Source organism: Eulemur rufifrons, chromosome 10, assembly GCF_041146395.1.
Source record: "Eulemur rufifrons isolate Redbay chromosome 10, OSU_ERuf_1, whole genome shotgun sequence".
NCBI classification, from domain to species: domain Eukaryota; kingdom Metazoa; phylum Chordata; class Mammalia; order Primates; family Lemuridae; genus Eulemur; species Eulemur rufifrons.
In genome coordinates this window covers 4,855,088-4,877,386 of record NC_090992.1, presented here as the reverse complement: position 1 = coordinate 4,877,386, position 22,299 = coordinate 4,855,088, and the positions used below count along the sequence as shown (strand labels likewise).

The 22,299-nt window shown below is 51.7% G+C and overlaps 1 protein-coding gene across 1 annotated transcript in view; it reads left to right on the top strand.

Moving 5' to 3' along the window:
- The window catches only part of KLHL3 (kelch like family member 3), an 82,247-nt gene extending 72,886 nt beyond the window's left edge, over nt 1-9,361 (top strand). The window contains exons 11-13 of the mRNA XM_069484076.1: nt 3,226-3,366; nt 5,426-5,569; nt 8,356-9,361. Of these exons, the coding sequence (XP_069340177.1) occupies nt 3,226-3,366; nt 5,426-5,569; nt 8,356-8,384 (314 nt within the window). The 3' untranslated portion in view covers nt 8,385-9,361. The remainder of the gene's footprint in view (nt 1-3,225; nt 3,367-5,425; nt 5,570-8,355) is intronic.
- Nucleotides 9,362-22,299: the final 12,938 nt, after the last annotated feature.

Here is a 22,299-nt window from a genome sequence, read left to right as displayed (position 1 = left end):
ACTGCCCTGACAAGCGCTTTCTGTGCGTCAGTCTGTCTAATCCTCACCACAGCCCTGCAAGGTTATACTGTAAATTCCACTTTCCAGATTCAGAAATTAAGTCTACCGGGGCTGAGAAGTTTGCCCAGGGTCATGTTATTGGTAACTCACAGGGTCAGGATTCTCACTCCAGAGCTAGCTCCTTTAACCCCAAACTGCGAGTCTCCTTCCTGCGGAGTAGTGGGACAAGCACCGCTGTCCCCAGTCTCCAGTGGTCAAAGCTGAGCTTGCCCATCTGGAACCTCTGTCTCGGGGGTTGGAAGCCAAGCTGTTGGTGTTCATGTCTGGAGATGAGCTTATGTCCCCGTCCCCACCTTTCCTCACCTTAACCCCCTCCCCAACATGGGGAAAGAAGGACTTCCCAAATGGTTTTCCACCTAGCTTTTGTGGGAAGACCAGGAGCTCTGTGATCCTTAGGGATTTTTCAGGAAGTGGAGCAACCGCTCCTTCTTCCCTGCTTTGTGCTCCCCCTGTCATCTCGGGGGCCCAGAGGAAAGGGTCTGGGAGGGCAGACGGAGGTACTGGCCTCTGGCTCTTCTTTGCCAGTTCCTGTGGCGAGTGGTGACTGGTTACCAGTCTGGCCCTTGCGGGAAGACTGTGACTTCCGGGAGGGCAGACCACACTGGGAGTTCTTTCCCATAATGTTATTCTACTCTCTCTCTCTTTTTTTTTTTTGTATTTTTAGAAATTGAATTGTGATCTCATTTTATAATGCCAAATGCATGACTACTTCCTCACCATTCCTTAAAAATTATGCTATTTTAATATTTTTCAAGAACCTTTGTGTGCTCACTAGTTACAAAAACAAAATCTGTTTGATTCCATGGAAGAAGCGTTTGTGTCTGGAATGCTATTTTTAGGGAGCTTGTCTCTGCTGATGCTGACAGGTTGGCCCTTCCTGAATGTGGAGCAAACGCCTGGAAGTCAGGAGGCCTGGGCTGTCCTGCTGGGTCCGCTCCAACTTGCCACGTGACTCTGGGCGGGCCTTCCCTCAGGTCTGGCCTCTGATTGCTCAGACGTGAACTGACTGGGTTGCCGCAGATGTTCCCTAAGAACCAATGCAATGTGCAGATCCCATGATTCTTTTCTCTTCATAAAACTCTTTTAGTGACTGTGGTTTCTGAAGTCTTGGTAGTGTTCCTTGTGTTTCCAAGAAATCCTCTCCTGCAGCTTGTGGTGCGAGCGTCCCGCAGCAGTGCGCGCTGAGCTGTGTCCTCCCAGGAACCTCTCGGGTCTGCGGTGAAGCTGCGGGGACAGACCTGCCTTGGGGAGCTCAGGCTCGTCCTTGTCGCTGGAGCTGCCTTTGGAAGCCACACTGCTTTGTCCCTGCCAAGCTTCTTGGACAGTTATGGACGGGTGAACATCACCCGGCCCCAGTCCTGCCTCCTACCCAGGCTGGAGGTCCTGGAGGGTGGTCCCTCTGCTGCCCGTGTCCCCTGGGAGGCAGGGTGACCTTGCTTTAGGGAATGGCCTTTTCCCCCAGGTTACTGTCAGAGTCTGGCCTCAGGCTCTCAGGTCAGCCTTTCTTCAGTGTTTGGCTGCCCTAAGATTTGGGCAAGTCTCACCTCTGGATTTGGGAACCCACATACCTGTCGTGGTGGGTGATTTTATGGCCGAAGGTTCAGAGAGCAAAGGCCCTGGCCTTGGCTGCCTGAGGCCCTTGGAGGCGCCAGGAGCCCCCGTGGTTGTGGGTCTGGGAACTGCACGAATGTTTACCGATGACGCTGCGCCAGGGCGGGGACGCCCGAGCGCCCGGAGGGCCGCCGCTTCCTCGGCAGGGCGTGGGCAACACGAGCAGACGGCCCGGGGGGGAGGGGGGAAGAGGCCATCTCCGAGTCTCGGCAGGTGCGTGTTCCCGCTGAGCATGGAGGAAGGGAGGGCGAGGCAGCTTTGGAACCCACCGAGTCTTACTGAGCCCGAGGCCGTTCGACAGCCATTGTTGGTGCGGCTGCGCCACCTGCTGTTAGTTCGGGGCAACTGCTAGGAACCTGCCAGTCCCGCTGCGGGGAGGGATTCTACATATTCTGTCATTCAAACAGCATCTGCCCAGAACTAACTGCCACAGGGCAAAGGGAAGCCGACGAAGACAGGACAAACACGGTCCTTGACTGTGTGAAGTTTGCACTTCTACAAATCTAGTTCTTGGACCTGACACCTGGCTGCGCGTCCCGATCACCCGAGGAAGTTTCTTCTACTCCCGACCCCATCTCCGGGAGTGAGGCCCTGGACTCCGTCTTTGCAGAAAGCTGCTCAGCCGATCCGGACGCAGCCTGGCCGTGGAGAGGAATAGTCCGTGGTCTGTGGGAACTGCCAAGCTGGTCCCACTTCCTGCCTTTACAAACGGGGAAACTGAGGCCCAGAAAAGGGGAAGGGTCATCCAGTGGGCAAATTAGAGACGGGTCCAAGACCCGGGTGTCCCAGCTGCCGGGCACCTGCTCTTTCCAGGCGCTGTGCCACCTGCCCTGATGGCTTTTAGCTCCTTGACTTGTATGAAAAGATTTTAAAAGATTACGCTAAAATCTGTAAATAATGCAATTCTAGCGCTCAGTTCAGGCTGGTCAACACAGCGAGTGACCGAGTGCCCTGTACTACCTCCACAGCCGGGAGGAGAGGGGTGAGCAGAACAGTTCCCGCTCACACGGGCAGCGGGGAGTCTGCCCGACAGTGACCTCCGCACCCGGCTGTGCGGCTAGTTTCAGTTTTTAATTCTTTCTCCTGAACTAACAGAAGGCTGAGTAATACAAGTAGGAAACATTGGAGGAAAACTAGGCAATATGGATCGGCAAAAAGGAAAACCAATGTGGTTTTCCACCAGAAATAACTGCTTTCAATGTTTTGATGGATTTGTTTCTTTTTCTGTTTGCCTATGAACCCCCTCTGCCATATACGTGCATGTATATGTGTGTGTTTGTGTATGTGTGTGTGTATATATAGTTTTGTTTTTTAAAATAGAAATGGGGTCATATTTACTTTATATTTCAAAGTTTCCCAGTTGCCAGTCTTCTGAGGAGGCAGGCAGGGTGTCATTATATGTGTTTCACAGATGAGGACACTGAGGTTCAGGGAGACAAAGTGGCACTCCCCGAGTCACCCTGCTGCTGATGGCCGTCCGGGACTGGGCGCCAGGCCTCCTGGTCTCTGGTGCCGTCGCCAGCTGAGGCTGGGACACTGTGCTCTGCCTTTCAGGGGTTGGAGTGCTCAGCGGACAGCTGTACGCCACAGGGGGGCATGATGGGCCCTTGGTGAGGAAGAGTGTGGAGGTTTACGATCCTGGAACAAACACCTGGAAGCAGGTGGCAGACATGAACATGTGCCGGCGCAATGCAGGTAACACGACTGCCCTCTCCTCCCCTGTGGGGTTTGCAGGTCTTTTCTCCCTGAAGAAACTAGTTGTAAAGTAGAGGAAGAGGGGAGAGACTCCCAGGATCTGGAGCTGAGCTTGTATCCTGAACAGGGAGTGTTTGTTTGCTGAGCAGGCTCTGGCTTAAGGGAGGAAGGAATTGCGATCCACAAAGCCAGCCAGGCTTCCCCCACTTAGATGCAGAGGGACCCCTTCTTCCCCAGTGAAAGGTGATGACTTTTACTGCACACAGATGGGCACAGACCCAGAAAAGCCCTCTGATTGCCATCAGTGACCCCTGCCCGATGGCTTTGTTAGGTGGCTACGCACAGGGCTGTGTGGACATGGCCAGTCAATGGCACTCGGTCCTATCTTTTCTCTGCCGGTGCCTGGCTGGGAGAACCACTCACTTCCTGCCTGAAACCAGTCTTCTTCCTGGCAGGGAGAGCCAGACCCTTGATAGATTCTCTGGTAGAAATACCTCCCTTATTACCTCCTTTCTACTTCCTGTCTCTCCTTTCCTTCCCTTCCCCTGTTCCTTCCATAGGAATGATTTTTACCATAGAGTATTTAGGCTTATATTTCCTGGAGTGTGACATTCCTATTAAGCTGTTTGCTTTTAGAACCTTGCCCTGTGGGGTATGTCCTTGTTTTATGCTTCTCTAGGACAGTGTTGGCCTAGCCCACCCTCCAAGCCTGCAAAGACAAACAGGTGACTTTCAGGCAGATCTATTTCCTTTATTCTCATATTACCTGTTTGCTAAACTCATTCGTGGCTGACTTTGGCAGTATAAACGGGAGAGTTTATTAATTTACTCATCGTCTGAGCTGTGACAGAGCTTGGCATTTGGCCTTGAGCCATGTAAGCAAGGCATTCCAGGACCCTCAAGGCAGCTAGTCTGTCCAGAGCCTGAGAATTAAGTTTATATGTAAATGTGTGTATATATCATCATTCATAGATATTTCTATTTTTTAATGACAAAAAATGGAATCATACTGTAACACTGTTTTATAACTTGCTTTTTAAAACTCACTTTACAATCTTTCATGAATATCCTATAACAACACCAAATTTATTTACATATTATTTTAAATGGCTGTATCATAATTTAAATAGCCAATCTACTATTGGAGACAGGTTATTTCCAACTTTTCTGTAAATAATGCGTTGGTTACTGTAAATGATCCTTATAGCTAAATCAGTGTACACACTTAAAATTTTTTCTTTAGAATAAAAGGCCAGCAGTGAAATTCTCGAGTCACAGGAAGCACATGTGTTTTAGACACTATCTAGGAGGGTGGTTAGTTTTATGCTCTCACCAGTATTTGAGAATATCCTCACCAAAGCTGATAATTACTACTTTTTTGAACATCACCAATCCCTTACTCTAATTCTGAAAAAATACACTGTGTGTTGGACAACGGCCTTTTAAAGTCTTGGTGAGCAATAATTACAGTTTCCTACTCTTTAGTCCCTGTTGCATGAGACCTTGCCCCAAATCCAGCTCGCTCTGAGACTAGGACAGGAGATGTGCCTTGTCCCTGGGGACTAGGTATGAATTTAGACCCCAGTCTTGTAGAGGGGTTACAGACGCAATCATTAGTGCCACACGGTATGGCTACAATAGGACTTGCCAGGGAAAACCTTACCAGCAGAGAAGTAGTGTTCGTGAAAATCCCGTGAACCGTCTCATTCCCTACCTCAGGCTGGACACAGGAGGTCTGCACGCACCCCTGCAGCAGAGAGGGGCCCGAATCCACCCTGCTCTCCGTACTTACACTGTGTGCGTGTGTGTGTGTGACCGTGTAGTAACCCAAACTCCCTGATCAGAGAAACCACCCCGTGAGCAAGGGGGATCCCCAGAGCCCAGTGCTGTTGTCGGTATGTCCTTCCACCGCGCAAACGCAGACTCGTGGAGCTCAATCTCTGCTGTGCTCCCATCATGGGAAGAGAGGAGCCTCCGGGGCTCTGCAGGTTGGTGTCTCGTCCACTCTGATCTCGTGGTGCTCCTGCTGTAGCATCTGAGGCTCCTGCTTGGCTTCCAGGGGTGTGCGCGGTGAATGGGCTGCTGTATGTGGTTGGCGGGGACGACGGATCCTGCAACTTGGCCTCCGTGGAGTACTACAACCCCGTCACCGACAAGTGGACGCTGCTGCCCACCAACATGAGCACAGGGCGGAGCTATGCAGGTTGGTGGGTTCCGTCCCCTCCCCGCCCCCCAGAGGCCTCCAGCACCCTGGGGGTACGGGGGTGGGCTGGGCTGGTGGGATGAGGGGACGTGGGCTTGCGTGACTTAGGACCGATTGCTTCCTCCAGGGGTGGCAGGTAATTGTCACCTGGCCACCATTCCTTCACTGATCATTAGCGCTTGTCTCCCCCGTGAACCTGAACGTGGAGCCTCAGAATTCCGAACGCAGTGCTCCAGGGAGCCACTTCCAGCTGATCTAGGTGTCACAAGAGATGTTAGAATTTCGTTGCCATTCCTGGTTTATTTTGTGCCAGGCTCCTAGGTGGCATCAGCTACAGTTCTTGCTGTCCAGAATTTGATTAGAAAGATTAGACCTGTCTACACAAAGCTTTTCCCCTGCTTTAGGGTTTTTTTTTCACCTGTCACATTTTTCTTGGTTAGATATAAAAGATTTTAGAAGCATTTTGGTTACAGGGTGATTCTGTTCTCATGGTTTATTGTGGAGACCGGCACCGTCATTTCCTTTCGGAAGCTGCAGAGGGAGGGGCGGGGCGTTTTCGGGACCAGGCAGGGAGGCACGTGCGGGACCTGCCCTCGGTTCCACCTGTGCCTTGAGGAGAGGGGAGAGGTTGAGTGTGAGTGGTTAGAATTTTGTGTATGTGCTGAGTATTTCATGTCCCTTTCTTCATTGTCTGCCTCCTCCAGCAGCAGGTGGGAAGGAGACAACAAATGGGCGATTTTGTGTTCAAACCCATTGACTGAGCGAGCCCGTTATCTTAAAATGTAAGGAAGTGCTCCAAAATGCAGTGATTTATGGACAAAGGTATTATTGGAGCATGGCTTATAAAGCAACAAACTAAGAATTACTTAATACCTGACACGAGGGAGATAATCTACGGAATATTTATAGGGTAGATGTATTTTTAATGTCGGGGAGAAAATGTTTACAGGACACTGTCAGGTGAGGAAGGAGGGTGCGAAGCTGTGTGCACCGTGTGAGCTCAGTCATGCAGTCCTCGTGGGGCGGGGTGTCGGACAGCTACTGCTGCTTCTAGAGATGGGTACTGGAGTCAGATCTGAACTTGAATCCCAGTCCTGCCACTAGCCCTGGGTCTCTGGGCCAGGTATTCTATCTGGCTGAACCTTTGCTGTCTCATTTGTAAAATGGGAATAAAATTAGACCCTCTTACCATGTTGTGAGGATGAAATTCAGTAATACAAAGAGCTTAGCACAATGCCTGCCTGGCACTGCACTCCGTGCGGGAAATGGTGGAGATTATTATTAGAGGCCAGGAAGTATTCCAGAAGGATAATGGTGGTTCTCTTTGTATGAAGGGATTAAAGATTTTTTTGTGTGTTCTTCTGCATTTTCTAAATTTTCCATAATGAGAATATATTACTTTTATAATCCAAAGAGAAAGTTTCTATTAAAAAGCAACACATGGGAGCCTGTTTTTTTTTTTTTTTTTTTTTTTAAGTATCTTGTAAAAGAGATGCTTGAGGTATAGGTGAGATAGTGCCAAGTTCAGGCAGCACACCTGGTCTGGACTCAGGTTCTGCCTGCCTCCAGCCTTCTGTCCGCACCTTCATCCAGAAATTAACAGGAAATAGATGTCTTAGCAGAATCTCTCCATTCTGGGCTTCCTTTTAGCAGTGTTCTCACAATCTCATCTCCAACGAGAACATTTTATAGTTGTGAGAATATGTTAAAATAAAACTCCATCTTACCTGTAGACACCCTGTAAGTTAGGATTTTGTTCAGCAGCAGATACCAGAAACCCTGACAGATACTTGCTTAAATAAGGAAGAGGATGTATTTGTCTCATGTAGAAAGAAGTCCAAGGTTGGCCTGGTGGTCCAGACTGTCATCGAAGAATCAGACTTCTCCTTTCTTTTCTGTGCTGCCGCCCCTTGGGCCTTGCGTGAGCATTCTAGGCAGGACAAGGACAAAGCCATCATTGCAGCACTGGCAGACCTGCATTTACAGTCTCATGGCCAGGTCACATGGTGCTTCTAGCTGCAAGGTAGAAGCTGAGCTTGTGACTTGGTGTCTATAGTAGAGGACAGCAAGTGGAAGGGATGTTGACTGAATCAACCGGTAGTGTCTGCACATGGCCTCAGTCCCTTACAGTGAGATTTTGGGTCATACATGGGTTTATAAAGATTAGATGCTGACACAGTTCAGCTTGATTAAAACAGTAACACATGCATACGTGTCTGAAGTGTTTAAGCGGAGAATTTAGCACTGTAAGGGTCCCTCAGTCAGATGACATTACATAGTATAACAACTGAGCCTAAAGAGGTGACTGGATTCACGTAAGACCACAATGCAGGTTGACTGGTGGCAGAGCGAGGATTGGAATTCTGTTTTCTTTGCTTCCCTGAAGTCAGAATACTGTTCTTTCCAGTTCATTTCGGTATCTTCTAAAAGTAGCTATAAATCATTTAGCACTTCTCTTAAGTGACACCAATGTAAGAGCCGTATAGCTGCCTCTGGGCTTCCAGGGAAGGTGTTGAGCGCTGTTGAGCGGGGCGCTGGGGTTGGCAATGGGAGTCATGACAGTGAGTCCCTGGGGACGTGGGATGATGCCACTGACCTGTGGGGGTCGAGGGACTGTACTTGTGGGTTCCAATATCTTGCCAGGACTTGGCTGTGAGAAGGGAAACAACCAGCTTCTAGCAGCCTGAGACCACAGACTCTTCAATATTTGGATAAAGCACCCACTGGGTGGCACTCTGTGTAACTTTGCAGAGGCGAGGATGGTCACTCTCCCCCTTGTATTTTAGGTGTTGCTGTGATTCACAAGTCCTTATGACCCGAACTGCCACTGCCAGGAGGTGGAGGAAGGAGCAGGTACTGCCTGCGACTCAGACAGCAGGAGCTCGGCAGCTGGGTCCACTCGCTGGCGAGGTCTGTGGTGGCGCAAGAGCCACCCTCCTCCAGCTTGGGAGGCTGGTGTCGTCTGTCACAGCGGGGACGTCGGCCATCACCAGTGACCCTCCTGCTTCCGTGAGGTGCTTTGGCCTCTGCCCTGAGCAGTGGAGTCCTGACAGCCCCAGGGAGCACCTCTGGGCTGTGTTTGGTGTTTCTACAGGGACAACAGAGAACCTGGGATGTCTGTGTGTGTGTGTGTGTGAGTGTGTGTGCGTGGGTGTGTGTGCGCAGAACATGGTGTTTCACTACCTTCAGGGGTGAAGTGTGTGACAGGCTACTGGATTTCTTTACTACTGATCCTTCCGCTATGCTAAAAATCACATCACAAAATGTCTCTTCTGGATTTGTCCCATGGGGACCCTGAGACTACTAAAGCTGCTGTCTTCTGAAGGTGCAGTTGGACCGGCTGGAATGTCCGGAAATAACCGGTGAGAAGAGCAGTTCGTTCGACCATGCCTGCTTGTGTGACTCAACTGCTGTAACTTTGTGGAAGAGCTGGGCCTTCTCGAAGCTACACCGTGTCACCTGTGTGCTAGACTAGGGGGAGGACGGGTCCCCTGTGCTCCTCAGCTGGCTGCTCCCGCCTGGGCTGTCCTCTGGGAAGCAGATGAGACCTGCCCAGTCTTCAGGTCTGGGCCACTGGTTTTTGATGTCATGGATTTCAGGTTTGGGAGATTTTGTGTCTCTTTAGCTGGGAAAACTAGCTCTTCAGAAAAGCCCCAGGTAACACACTGGAGAAAAAAAATACACAAGAAGGAAACAAAAACAACAGAACCAAAGTGGCAAGGATTCAGTCCCTGCCCGTAATGGTCTCAGAGAGGGATCCTACTTCTGGGTTTTCCCAAGACAGACAGTCCCTGTTTGTACTTATTGTCCCAGGCATAATTATTCATAGTGTCCCATCTTACTCTCAAAAGGGTTCTGGGTTGGAGGATAAGTAAAAGGTCAACCTCCCTCCAGACCCAAAGATAGGTCGGTCCCTGTGTTGGATGGGCTGTGTGTGATTCAGGCGGACGTGGATGACCTCAAAGGAATACACCAGCTGGAACTGGCCCTTGGCACTTGGTGACGTTGGTCAAGTCTGTCTGATGTCCTCGTCTTCCTTTTCTTGTGCTTTCCCCCAGGATCCTCCATCCCCACTTTCCCTCTGGGGTAGGAGATGGCACGGGGCCCAGATTTGAGATCTTTCCCAAGGGGTACTTGTATTTTAAAAGAGGAGCTTAATGAGAACTTTCCTAATTCACAGGCAAAAATTATTAATACTAGAACTTCAAACATCTGGAGGGGTGGGTATTTGAGGGTGCGTGGAGTCATTTGCATTAAAAAGAAATCTTCAAGCTGTATTGTTCCTGAACTAGCAAATTGCTTTTGCTGGAATTTCCGGCATAGGAGAGGAAGTCTTGTGCCTAGAAAAGAGTCTCATAACTTGGGGGCTGGGGTTTAACCCTCCTGGTGTCAAGGCCTACCCACAGGAAGCCAAGGGGCTTCATAAACCCCGATGTAGGACTCTGACACATCGGGGCTACTTCCAAGCAGATACTGCGGGAGGTCAGCACCCCCAACCCTGCAGTCAGACACCCAGGAGTCTCCCCAGCTAGTTGGCCACTTGGTGTATTTACTGTATATTTATTGTGTGCTAAATATGCAACGTCCCTGAAGACAAAACTTCTCTTTCCAATGCTAAGCAGATGTTACTTTAACAAGACATTTGGAGAGCAAGAAGACACCTAAGATTTTTGGAAGCCTTGGGAAAGGGTAAAACGTCCAGCGTTGGTGGACGTGGCGGAGCTGTCTGCAGAGGACTGGAGGCGTGCTTTAGTCAGCGCTCTGTGCTCACCTGGCAGCGGGGATGACTGTGGTTTCAGAGCTGTGCCTTGCTCTGGGCTGGAAGTTGATGGCATCAGCTTTTTGTTCCAAATGTCGTTTCTTCCTCTCTGACGGAGTTGTGAGGCTCCTTTGGGTGCGTCTGTGGTCAGGATGAGAGTGGGCTTGGGACTGACGTACGCTGCTCACAAAGCTGTCAACGTCAGATAAGGTGGAGTCCCCATGCCCTCCCCACCGCTGAGAAGCCGGACTTCCATGCTGGTGTAGGGGAGACTATTTTTTGTGTGTCATTGTCCCAGAAAGGGTCCCTCTCTTGAAAGCTAGCCAGCCATGTTTCCTGCTCTTGGATTTTTGCTATCGGTTCCACTTGGCGTCTCCCTTCCCAGGAAGCGCTGCCTCCGCCGGTAGCGCTGCCGGGGCCACACTCATCTCATCCTCACGCGTCTGAGCTCACGGGGACGGGACGCTGCTGCGTCATCACCAAAGCCAGTCCGCTCTAGCTGCCCACAGATGCCACCCCAAACCCGTGTCTTCACCAGGTACGATTCTTTCTCCTCAGTAGACACAACAGACTTATTTTCTAGTTTGTGCTGGTCACATGGTAGGTGACACCTCCTCCCGCCCCCACAGGGTGGCCACTGCTGCTTGCTATGCAGATGCCCACGGTGCAGCTGTAATCTGATCGCGGTGGTGACACAGAATCGAGCCCCAAGGTTAGAAGCAGCTTAAACGCCACTTGGATACTGATTTGGACAACACAGAAGTCAGATTCTGAATTCCAAAGTTATTTCTCATAAGTACCCAATGGCATCTCTCAATCTAAAAAGTTGCAGTATTATGCAAATGAAAGTGACCTCATTTTCTGCTATGCAATAAGAATACTTAATTCTATTTCATGACAAGCCAGTTGCAATGTCCCCTAAGATGCTTTTTGAGCTGTCTTACTTTGATACCTGTTGTGTGATGTTTGTATATTTCTGAGCCAGATCCTTTCAAAGATTGCCTTTTTATAAAATTGAAGCTATAGCTTGTAGGCTAAAATTTTAATGTAGATATTTTTATAAGATAATTTTTCAAGATATTTGAATTGCTTTTTATTGTCCACGATAATGAAATGTTACGTTCTATATGTCATTCACTCTCAAACATAGTTCATGCCTGTAGCTATCTTTCCTTTGTTTCTCACCCTCCAAAAGTGGATTTTTCAGTAGCTCCAGGTAGATGAGTCGTCTTTTTTATAACCCTATTCAAGGAAGACTGCTGAATTTCAAAACTCAGTCACTGGTGTTTCTTGAATTGCTAGGGACTAATGTTAAGCTTGACTCAGCGCTTACCCATCTATACTGCTTGTCTATTTTTTTTTTTTTTTTTTTTTGAGTCTGCTTTCTGCAGGGGAGAGGCTAGGTTGGCCCATCTCCTGTTGGCTGTCACTGGCTGGTGCTAAGCCTGGCACACGGTGGCACGGAGAAACCCCAGACAAAGGCCAGCCCACGAGCTCATACTCCTGGAGTTTCCTGGGTCCAGCAGACCGCTTTTCTGTCTCTTCTCTCCCCCCCCCCCTCGTTCTTCTGAAGCTTCCAATAGCCTGAGGTGTTTGCTGCCGCCTCACGTTGCTTTTGGAAGCATCTTGTCTCTGAACTTTGGAAGAGGGGTCAATCCTCACGATCCCCATTAAGAACGTGTTAAGCATGCGCTTTGCAGATGCTGCACTTACAATTTACAACTTGTTTCTTGAGCTGTGTCTACACTCCAGGCTCTGTTTTGTGTATTTATCTGCCATTAGCCTCATGGTGTTTTTTTTTTTTTTTTTGAATCTCTATTTTTATTATTGTTGGGACAGGTGCCATTTAAATTGCCTCCTTGCTTCCCGTTTGCACCTCGCTGGATCAAGTTGGGAGGTTAAGCAAACTCATATTCCAGTTAGCTGGAGTTTTTAAGGCTCTGTTTGCCCAGAGAAGCAAGGAGGTCGGAATGTATTTTTTTTAAGCGTTTGCACTATTTAGAGTCAGTCCTAAGCCCCTCATGTTCAGCTGTGCTGTGTATCTACTGACCCGGCAGGAGAGCTGGCAGCACGTCCAACGTTTGGGAATGGAAGAGGCTTCTTCCACAGCGGATAATCGCAACCTCATAGCCCCTGTGCACCCCTTGTCATGGGACTCAGTGGTTCACGGATACAGCGTCAGCCATGGCAGAAATGCATGGGACCGTGGCATCTGCAGAAACAAATGTCCCTAGTGCTGTGTTCTTGCCTTTGGCTATGCGATTGTACGTCATCTTTCCCCCTTTTCAGTGGCAATAAAGGACCCTTGTTGGACTTCTTGTTTAATTTGTATATGACGTGTAAAATACTTTCTTTGAAAGAAAACTCGAGACGCTGAATGTGTATGTCTGTGTGGGTGCTCTGTCCCTGTGGTTGTCAGAGGCAGTCGGACTTGATTGCCGACACCCGTACAACATGTCGCATAGGAGAGGTCTTTGCCCTGGTGTTTTATGCGTGGATGTTGGGAACTGTACATCTTGCAAAAGAACACTTGTCACATGCTTGATCAGTTACAGTGATAGCTGAAAAAACATTTCCTCAAATGTATCATTTTAACAGGAATCATGTTCTAGTTTCCCATCCTTTAATTTTAATAAAAGCCGAACTGTGCGAACCTTTCTCAGTATTTCATTTCTGTAGTCCAGCCTTTCCACGGTATCTCAGATGTGAAAAGGACAGACTTATTGCTCTGCATATCTTCAGATTTAAAAGTTTTTCTCTTTGAGATCTGCTGGACAGGGTCTGGGTTCCTTTGGTCTCTGTCACCTGGCCCCAGCACAGTGCCAGACCCACAAAGACCTTCAGTGAGGCCCATATAGGACAGTCCCTTCAGTAGGTGTCGCAGGGTGTGGGCCACTGCCAGGTAATCCCTGGGACCTGCTGGGTGTCAGATTTGGAGGGTGGGGTGGCTGGCTACGCCGGCGTCACCATTTGGGAGGGAGCTTCTCACAAAGTGGGTCCAGGTACTTGGCTCAGCTGTGACTTCTCAAAGCCCCCTGCACAGGGACCTGAGCTCCCCCTCTGGTTAATAAACTGGGCAGTCCCAGGCCCCTTCACGATGTCAGTGGCTTTGTCCTGTACCAGGTGACAGATGGACAACACAGAGGGGTCAGGCTCATCCTTAAGCTGGAGAGACCCAAGGGACAAGTGGGACCTCTCTGCTAGATTCCTCCCCATATGTGGGAAAGTACATTCTGGGCTCCAAGAGGGCACAGCCTGCTTGACTTACTCTGCGTCCCTGGGGCCTGGCACTCGGTTGGCACTCGGGAAATTTATGGAAGAAGGAAGAAAGGCACGTGAGTTGGGCCCGGGTGGTAGCACCTTCCCTCCGTCACCTGCTCTCCCTGGGCTGGCCTCCGCTGTAGCTCTGTTCTCCCGTCCCCCGGTGCCCAGAGAGTGGGAGGCGGGAGCTGCTTGCCCTTCCCGTCCTAGAGCAGTGAAAGCCTGTTGGGAAGGATGAAGTTGGGCCTCCTGGAGCTCCACTACGACCCTCGGGGCAGGCAGGTGGGAACCTGTGTCCCTGGGGTGGAGGAGGCCCAGAGAGGCGACCCCATGTACGTGAGGCTGTGCTGTGAGTGAGCAGGGGGGCACACCTAGCTAGAACCCGCCAGCCCTGGGCCCCACAATTCAGTGTGAGCGTCGGTCTGAGAGGAGGGCTCAGGCCGCAGTCGTTTCGATAATCACTGCAGCTGGCATTGATTGTGCGTTTACTGTGCGCCAGGCCTGGGCTGAGCACTTTAATTCCTGTTAATCCCGCAGCACCTCGTGGAGGTGGATGAGGACGTGAAGCTCTGCCTAAGTCACGCGGCTCCGGGGGTGAGTTAACAACCCTTGAGGAGAGACGGGGGCCCCTCCTCTTACTGAGGCTGCTTACGGAGCCGTGTCACCCTCAAATCCCAGAGGGCTAGCCCTGGGGCTGCGTTCTGGAACTAGGAGGTTGCCAATATCTGGCCCTCAGGGCTGGGCAGGGGGGCAGAGCCCAGAGACCCCCCTCTGCAGCCGGCCTGCCGTGGGCCACCCATTCTGGGCCTCACCTCGCCTCTGGCAGGGTCCTGGCGAGGGACTGTTGGCGAACGAGGACTTTGCAACACACCTTCCCCCTCTGTGCTCTGCTGGCCTGGTTTCTCCTTCCCCAGAAGTTCCAGAGTGATATCATATTTGGTAGTTTTTGTACGAAATTATTTTTCTAAAGTTTACATATAAGGTCTTTTGGCCCTAAGCAGCTGTTTTATTTTAATGAAAACATCTTTTCTTGCTGTCCGCTTCCTGTGATTTTCGCTGCATGGTCTGCATTTACCCTTGCCCGTCCTCTCTGCCCAGGCGGCTCCTCCCGCTGCTGCAGGGTCGGTGCTGTGGGGAGGGGCGTGTGGCTGCAATTTTAGTGACTTGCCCGAGGGGAGGCTGGGCCTGGAGGGGGCCTGGAGCTGTGGAGCGGCGGCTGCCGTCCTGGCCCGTCTCCAGCCCACAGGCAGCACCGGAGCCGCCTGTTAGTGCCTGAGGCAGAGCCGGTCCCCTTCAGCCCAGTGGGGGCCCCAGGGCCCAGCCGCCTGCCCTGCCCGAGGTGACTGCATGCGGGAGGCCACGCACTTGCAGGGGTGGAACGGAGAGAAGAGAGAGAAGGGGTGGCCCTGTCACGGCGGGGCGGGTGGCCCTGGGACTCCTGCCCTGTGCTCACTCCAACCCCCCAGGGTTGCCGGCGGCCCCAGCCCTCCTCGGGTGCCAAGTGGAGGGAGGCCTGACCCGTGGCTGCGTGGCTTGCGGGCGACCTTTCCCTTTCTGGCTCCTCGTCTGTAAAGTGGGGCGACTTGTGTCCTCGTGAGCATTTGCCAGTCTCTCTCCGGAGTCGGTGCCCCCATCTGTGGAACTTGAGTGCCGGCCAGTTTCGTGCGCTTGTGGGGAAGGTGGTCGCGAGAAGGCCCCAAAGCACAGAGGGCACAGACAGCAAGATGGCTGCAGTGGCTTAACCGGAGGGCCGGTTATTCCGCCGGCATAAGCTCAAGTCCGGAGGCGGCATTCCAGGGCTGGCCCGGCAGCTCCACTGTGCCGCTGGCGTCCCGAGTCCCTCTGTCCCTCTGCTCTTCCATCTTGGCATGTTGCACAGCAGGCCTGGAAAGGAAGGGAGGGGAGGGAACAGGAAGGCAAAACCTTTCCAGAAGTCCCTAGCGGAGTGCTGCTGTCGCTCCTGCAGTGCCCCGGCGGCAAGCGGGTTGAGGTGACTACGTTTAGCGTGTGGCTGCTCCAAACAAGCTCAGAGTTTGCCTGGGGACAGAGAAGGGGGATGGACTTTGGGGGAGCAGCTAGCAGCGTTGGCCACAGTCAGAGCTCCTACCACCTCCTGTCTCCCAACGCCATGTGGCTTCCTCTCCACCAGTCAGTTCAGAGTCCACCTTCTCGGGTCCAAAAGTTCACATCCTTTTGGTCTGTCCCCTAGCGTCTGCCCTTTAGGTCATTTTATCTGAACACTGGTTACATGCGGGGCTCCCTGGCTGTGAGTGCGAATCACACTCCCTGTTCGCTGAGTGGGGCCCAAGGCAGGACGGGGCCGGGCAGGGAAGGCTTCCTCTCAGGGCCCTATGTTGCCGCCTTCCTTGCTGTCCTGGCATCGAGGGTGGATGTCCCCCTTGCAGGAGAAGTGAGGAATCCAAAGCAATAGGGACCTTTAGGAGCCCGTTGCTGAGGCCTCGGCGACAGCTCATTTATCAGCTGTGGAAGTTTTTCTGAAGCACTGACTGAAGGGGCCTGTCAGCCTCCAGATCCATGACCTTCATCTCCGGACTGACCCATCTGTGCGGCACCATCAATCTTTCCAAGCTGCAGACTGGGTGGTGGTGGGTGAGATTTGGTGTTGGCCTCTCGGAGGCAGTTTTCCCGCCTCCTTTGTCCTGCTGCCCTCGCATCTAATAGTGGCCCACCCCGCCGTGTCCTGAGCCGAGCTGGGCTGAAGGAAGTCCCAGAAATTATGTGGACAGTCTGGCTGCCAAGGGGGCTGTCGTAGGTCTGTTCTCGCCCACCAGGTGTGGCTCCAACGTGGCACAGAGTGGGGAGGGGGTGATATCTGAGCTGGAGGGGCTCAGGCCTTGTCCTGCTCCTCATCAGGAGTGTGGCTGGGTAGAGTGAGAACTGGAAGATCTAGTCCCAAAGCATCATTTGACAATGTAGCATGTGGTTAAGGCACAGGCTCTGGGTTGGACGGTGTGGGTTTACTCCCTGCCCACCAGTTCCTAGCAGTGTGATGCTGGTGACAAAAGGCCCTCCTGGGACAAATGGGTCAGCACAGGCACTGCGCTCCCAGGATGAGGGAGCCCGGGGGGCTGACAGCCCCTTCGCGGGCTTTGCCCGGGTTCTGGCCGTGCTCTGCCTTTAAGTGGCAGCTGGGTCCGCGGTGAGGGGCTGCAGGGGGAAGGCCGAGACCGCAGAGGGCATTGCAGATGTGCACTTCAGCCGCAGATACATCATTTTAATGCACCCCGGGCCTCCTATTTGAATGATTAACTAAGGAACTGTCCGTCCTGGTGCAGGCGGCTGCTGCAGAGTCCTGATAAGGAAGCCCATAAAACCGTCTCCAGGCCGCCAGAGGAGGCTTTATGTCTGTCCTACAAAGGGTGGTCGATTTCTAGCAGCTTCTAGTAGAAATCTCCTGCCTGGATTTGGGAACCTGACAGGCACCAGGAACCTGTGAATGGCCCCAGGTGAACTCCAGGAGGCCGGGTGGAGCTGAGGGGCGAGGACGGGAGAGCTGGGCTTTGCTGTGGTGTCGGCTCCATCGTGGGGGAGCCAGAGTGGGCTGCGGAGCTCCGGGGTGGCGTCAGGGGAGCCCCCCCCACTGTTGGCCTGGGGTACTCGAGTCCACTAGACAATCCCCCGTGTGGGCTGCTTGTGAACTTGTATGTGTCGTGTGCTCGCTACATGGTTTTGCTTCATGTATGTCAGGCTCTGCCAGCTCTAGAGATAACGCTGTGAATGAGAGGAACCCTGTCCTCGGGGGGGTCATGTCAAGTTGTGGAGACCAAGTCGCATGCAGGGAGTGACAACAGGGCCTGTGGAAGCACGAACGAGGGTCGCGGGTCGGGGAGTGTCCTGGTGGGAGTGAGAGAGAGCCGGGTCCGTAGTGTGGGTGGGTGACGGGTGTCAGCCAGGTGAGGGACAGACTCAGGTGTTGGGGAAGGAACGGCAAGTGCGGGAGACCCAGAGGCTGGAGAGGTGGCTTTTTGAGAAAGCACAAATAGTTCAGTGCTCTGAATTATGGGGTATAATGCGAAGGTGCAGAGAGATGAGGCTGGCGAGATGGGTACGGGCCATGTCACGGAAGGACTTGAAACCATGGTGAGGAGGTGACCCTCTGTCTTGAGGTCAATGGGTGTCTAAGGTCAGGTACCCCAAGAAACAGACTCCGAGATGCTGAGATTTTCATGCGGGATGTCACTGGCTGGTGCCGTTGCCAGTCTCGCCCAGGAGAGAGTCGGGGAGCAGGGGAGGGCGGGGGAGGGGCTGGGCTGGGGTGCGGCTGCCGCAGAGGCCTCGGCAAACCCTCAGGGAGCCCTGGGGTCAATGGCCTGGCAGCGTTGCCCTGCGTTGACACCGGGAAGACAGCCCTTCCTATCTTTGCAAAATCAGTCATTAACACCAAAAGCACAGGTAACCAAAGAAAAAAGAGGTAAACTGGAGTTGATCAAAATTTAAAAATTTTGTGCTTCAAACAATACCATCAAGAAAGTGAAAAGAAAACCCATCAAATGGGAGAAAATATTTGCAAATCACATATCTCATAAGGGTCTAGTATCCAGAATCTATGAAGAGTTCTTATGACAGAACAGTAAAAAGATAAATAGCCCAATTAAAATGTAGGCAAAGGATTTGAATAGACGTTTTTCTAAAGAAGACATACAAGTGGCCAATAAGCACATAAAAAGATGCTCCACGTTATTAGCCATCAGGGAAATGTAAATGAAAACCACAGTGAGATGCCACTTTGTACCCACGAGGATGGCTGTAATCAAAAAGACGGTAACAAGTATCGGCGAGGATGGGAAGAAATTAAAGTCCTTGTACACTGCTCATGGGAAGGTAATATGGTGCAGCCTCCTCGGAAAACAGGCCGGCATTTCCTCAGAAAGTCATGTGTAGAGTTACCCTGTGATCCAGCAGTCCCACTCCTAGCTACATGTCCAGGAACACTGGAAACATTACCACACAAAAGCCTGTGCATGAGTTTTCATAGCAGCATTATTCATAACGGCCCCAAAGTGAAAAAACAAACCTACACGCCCATCAGCTGACGAATGGGTAAACATCGCATACCCACGGAGTGGAATATTGCTCGGCATGAAGGAATGAAGTTCTGATAGATGCTGCAGCCCGGGGGGACCCTGAACACGTTATGCTAAGTGAAAGACGCCGGGTGCAAAAGGCCACGTGCTGTATGTGTCACTGATGTAAGTCCGGAATAGGCAAACCCGTCCAGACAGAAAGTAGGAGCTGGGGGAGGGGGCTGGGGGAGGGCCATGGGCAGTGACTGCTAACGGGCAGGGCGTATCTGGTATCACTTTTGGGGGTGACAAAAATGTTCTGGAATTAGATAGTGACGATGGTTGCAGACTTTGTGACTATACCAAAACTCATCGAGTTGCTCTTTAAAAGGGTGAATTTTTATGGTATCCACATTATGACTCAGATAACAAGGTAGTCATTGCCTGTGCGTGCCCCCAGCCCCCAACCCCATGGGTCACACAAGCTCGGGTGAAGCGGCTCCCCTCGGCGGGGGGCAAGGTCTGGAGAGCGGCTCAGCCGTGAGCCGTTGGGAGAGGACGCGTTACGCGCTGGGGGAGCAAGTGCCTTTGGGGACCTGGGCTGTGCGCCACAGCATCCACTCCGGAAGCCGTTATGGGTGGAAATGGCACAGTGAGATTGTCACTGTAGCCCCTAATCTTCACGACAGCCCTAAGGGGCAGGAATTATTATCCCCCTTTTCAGACGAGTGAACCGAAGCTCCAAGAGGCCAAACAACTTGCGTAAGTTTCTTGGCAACTAGTGGAAACTTGGGTGGGGATGTGAACGCCTGTCTGCCTGAGGCTGAAGGTCACGTTCCTCACTCTGGTTCTGAGCTATCTTGTGTTCACTCGTTCAGATGTGTTTCCCCTGAAAGATAAATTCGTTTAAAAGCAGGGACCCTGTCTCTATGCCTCCTCAGCACCCAGCACAGAGCGTAAAGAGGGTGCTCAAAAATACTTGCCACACTGCAGTCAGAAATTCCCTTCCCAGCTACTACAGATGCCAGCAGTAGTTTTTTCCCAAGCCACAAGAAGAAATTAATGGGATGAACAGAATTTTCTTATTTTTAATCTTTTTCTGGATGCAATTTTTTGCTTATACTTTTTGACAACTTGTTTGTACTAAAATCGAGTATCAGAGGCATGTTATTTATGAAAAACATTATAAACTTATCTTCATCAGTGTTTGAGTTTCCCGTCAGATTTTCCCATACCTGAGCACATTCCCTCGGTGACACAGGCGGAGTGACGGATTCCAATCAGCTGAAGTCAGGGCTGACGGAGATGCAGTTTGACTGCTGTTTCCCCCTAGGTTCCCCGCGAAGCTGCTTCCTGGTGGCTGATGGAGAATCCAGGACATTCTCCTTGACATAGATGCCACCTAGTCCCCTGCCAGGCACATTGGTGCCTCTGGGCTACACCCTGGCTGGGGCAGCAGAGGGGGTGGTGTTAGGTGCATCTGAGTTGTGTTTGGTGGATTTTTCTCCATATGCGGAAGGGCAGGAGGGTGCATGGTGGGGGCTGCTTCGTGGGGAGACAGTGAGTACCTGGAAAGGCACTTTTCAGATTAGATGGACACGGGGTGGTTTTCAAGACCCCAGGAAGGACCACATGTCGCTCTGTGTACTTGCTCCAGCCTGGAGTTTCATCCCTCGAGCTCAGCCAACGAGGATGTTGACGCTAGTACAATGAAAACAGCCCTGCCCGCCAACGCTGACAGCTGTGACATTTATTCCTGTTCAGAGTGCTCAAGCACGTTTTGAGAGGGGAGGAAGCAAAGGGCCCTGGGGACCTAAGTGGTGGCTAAGAGGGTGAGGAGGGGAGAGCTGGGGCAGAGCAGCAAGGTGGTTGAGAGAGCTCTGGGGGTGCGCTGACTAGTTACAATCCCGGCCGCACTGGGGGTGTGCACGTGGACCCAATCTCTCTGCGCTTGCCGGCTCGTCTTCGCAACGGAGCTGATGATAGTTCTCTGCTCACTGGGTTGTTGGAAGGATTCAGTGAGGTTATACGTCCATGGCAGGCACAGATGAAAACATGGCCATAGGAGCAGAGAAGATGCAGCCTCTGCCAGGGCCGGGGGAGTGTTCCTCACAAGGGTCCCCTTGCCGGCTGGCAGGAGGGGAATCTCTTCAATTTTAGTCCAATCTAGAAAGTTTAGTCTTACTAAAAAATTGAAACAATCCTTGTAGGTAGTTCTCAGACTCCTTAGGTAAAATCGCTCAGCCCGTCACATGTGTCTGGTTCCCTTTTCTCTGTCCCAGGATGGCGTCGAGGCACGTGTGGTGGCAGTGGAGAACGGCGCTTGTCTGGGTCAGGGTTCAGATGCAGAGAGAGACGTGTGAGAGGGTTAGTCGGTGGCTCATGAAACCGCGGGGAGAGGTGAAGACCCCCACTCTGGGCTGCTCTGGCTCTTGAAACTGTGCTCCCGAGCGAGGCTGCCTGTGCCCCGGCAGGAAGCTGCGGAATCAGAAACCACCATCCCGGCTCCCAACCCCACCTCTGCACGGTCCACACCGGGAACGTGGCCGCTCCCCGCTCTCCCCATGTCCTCAGTGCCCCAGCTCTGCTTCCGTGACTCTGACTAGCAGAACCTGAACCACGTCCAGAAACCCTCGCTGCAGATGAGTCTGGGAGATGTGGTTTTCAGTTCTCCGGCCTCTGCGTGCTGGAAGGGGTTGGAATGTCTCTCGAGCTATCAGTCCCTGTTTTTGCCACACGCCTCCCGTTGGGCAACTCAACATCCATACGGACACTTCATGTGTCTAAGCAGTCGTGACAAAAACGTGCTCCTTTCTAACCTCTAATGCAACTATCCCAATATTAATTAATGCAAAAATTAAAATATGCTTACCCTTCTTCCCCAAAGGGGAAGCCCCAAATGTCATCAGTCACTGCATGTTTAGGTGACATTATTCCTCTCCTACTTCAGTAACAATTCTGCCTTGATATCACGGAACCCGAAGTCAACAACCACAGTATGTACTAGAGCTTATATAAAATAGAAAAAAAGAGAAAAAGGGGAATGGGAGTATGTGTGTATATAACATGCATATATACACATATCTGTTAGTTTCTGCTGCATAACAAAGCACCCCAAAACTTAGTGGCTTGAAACAATCACCACTTGTTATTGTTGTTCTGTGGATGGGCCAGGCAGCTCTGGTCTGACGCGGTTCGGCTGCTCTGCTGGACTTGCTCATGCGTCTGTCGTCAGCTGGCGGGTCAGCTAGTGGCCGGATAATCTGTGATCACTCAAGTATCTGGTGGTTGGCAGGTTGTTGGCGAGGGTGTCTCATCTTCCAGCAGGCTAGCTCAGGTGTCCCGATGAGGGTCCCAGGGTGTCGGGCACAGCAAGAGGTCAAGCCCCAATATGCGATCACTCCTTGAACCTCAGTTTATATCACGTTTGCTGATGTCCCATTAGCCAAAGCAAGCGGCATGACCAACCCAGACTCAGAGGTTGGAGAAACAGATGCCACCTTTTGTTGGGAGGAGAAGAACTCGTGGCTGTTTTTGTCATCTACAATATCTATGTACACCAAGACAGAGCAAATGCAGGGCCGTAAAACAAGTCTCAATAAATGTGAAAAGACTGAAGTCACAGAGCACATTCTCTGACCACAGTGGAATTAAACTGGAAACCAATAACCACAGGGTAGCTAAAG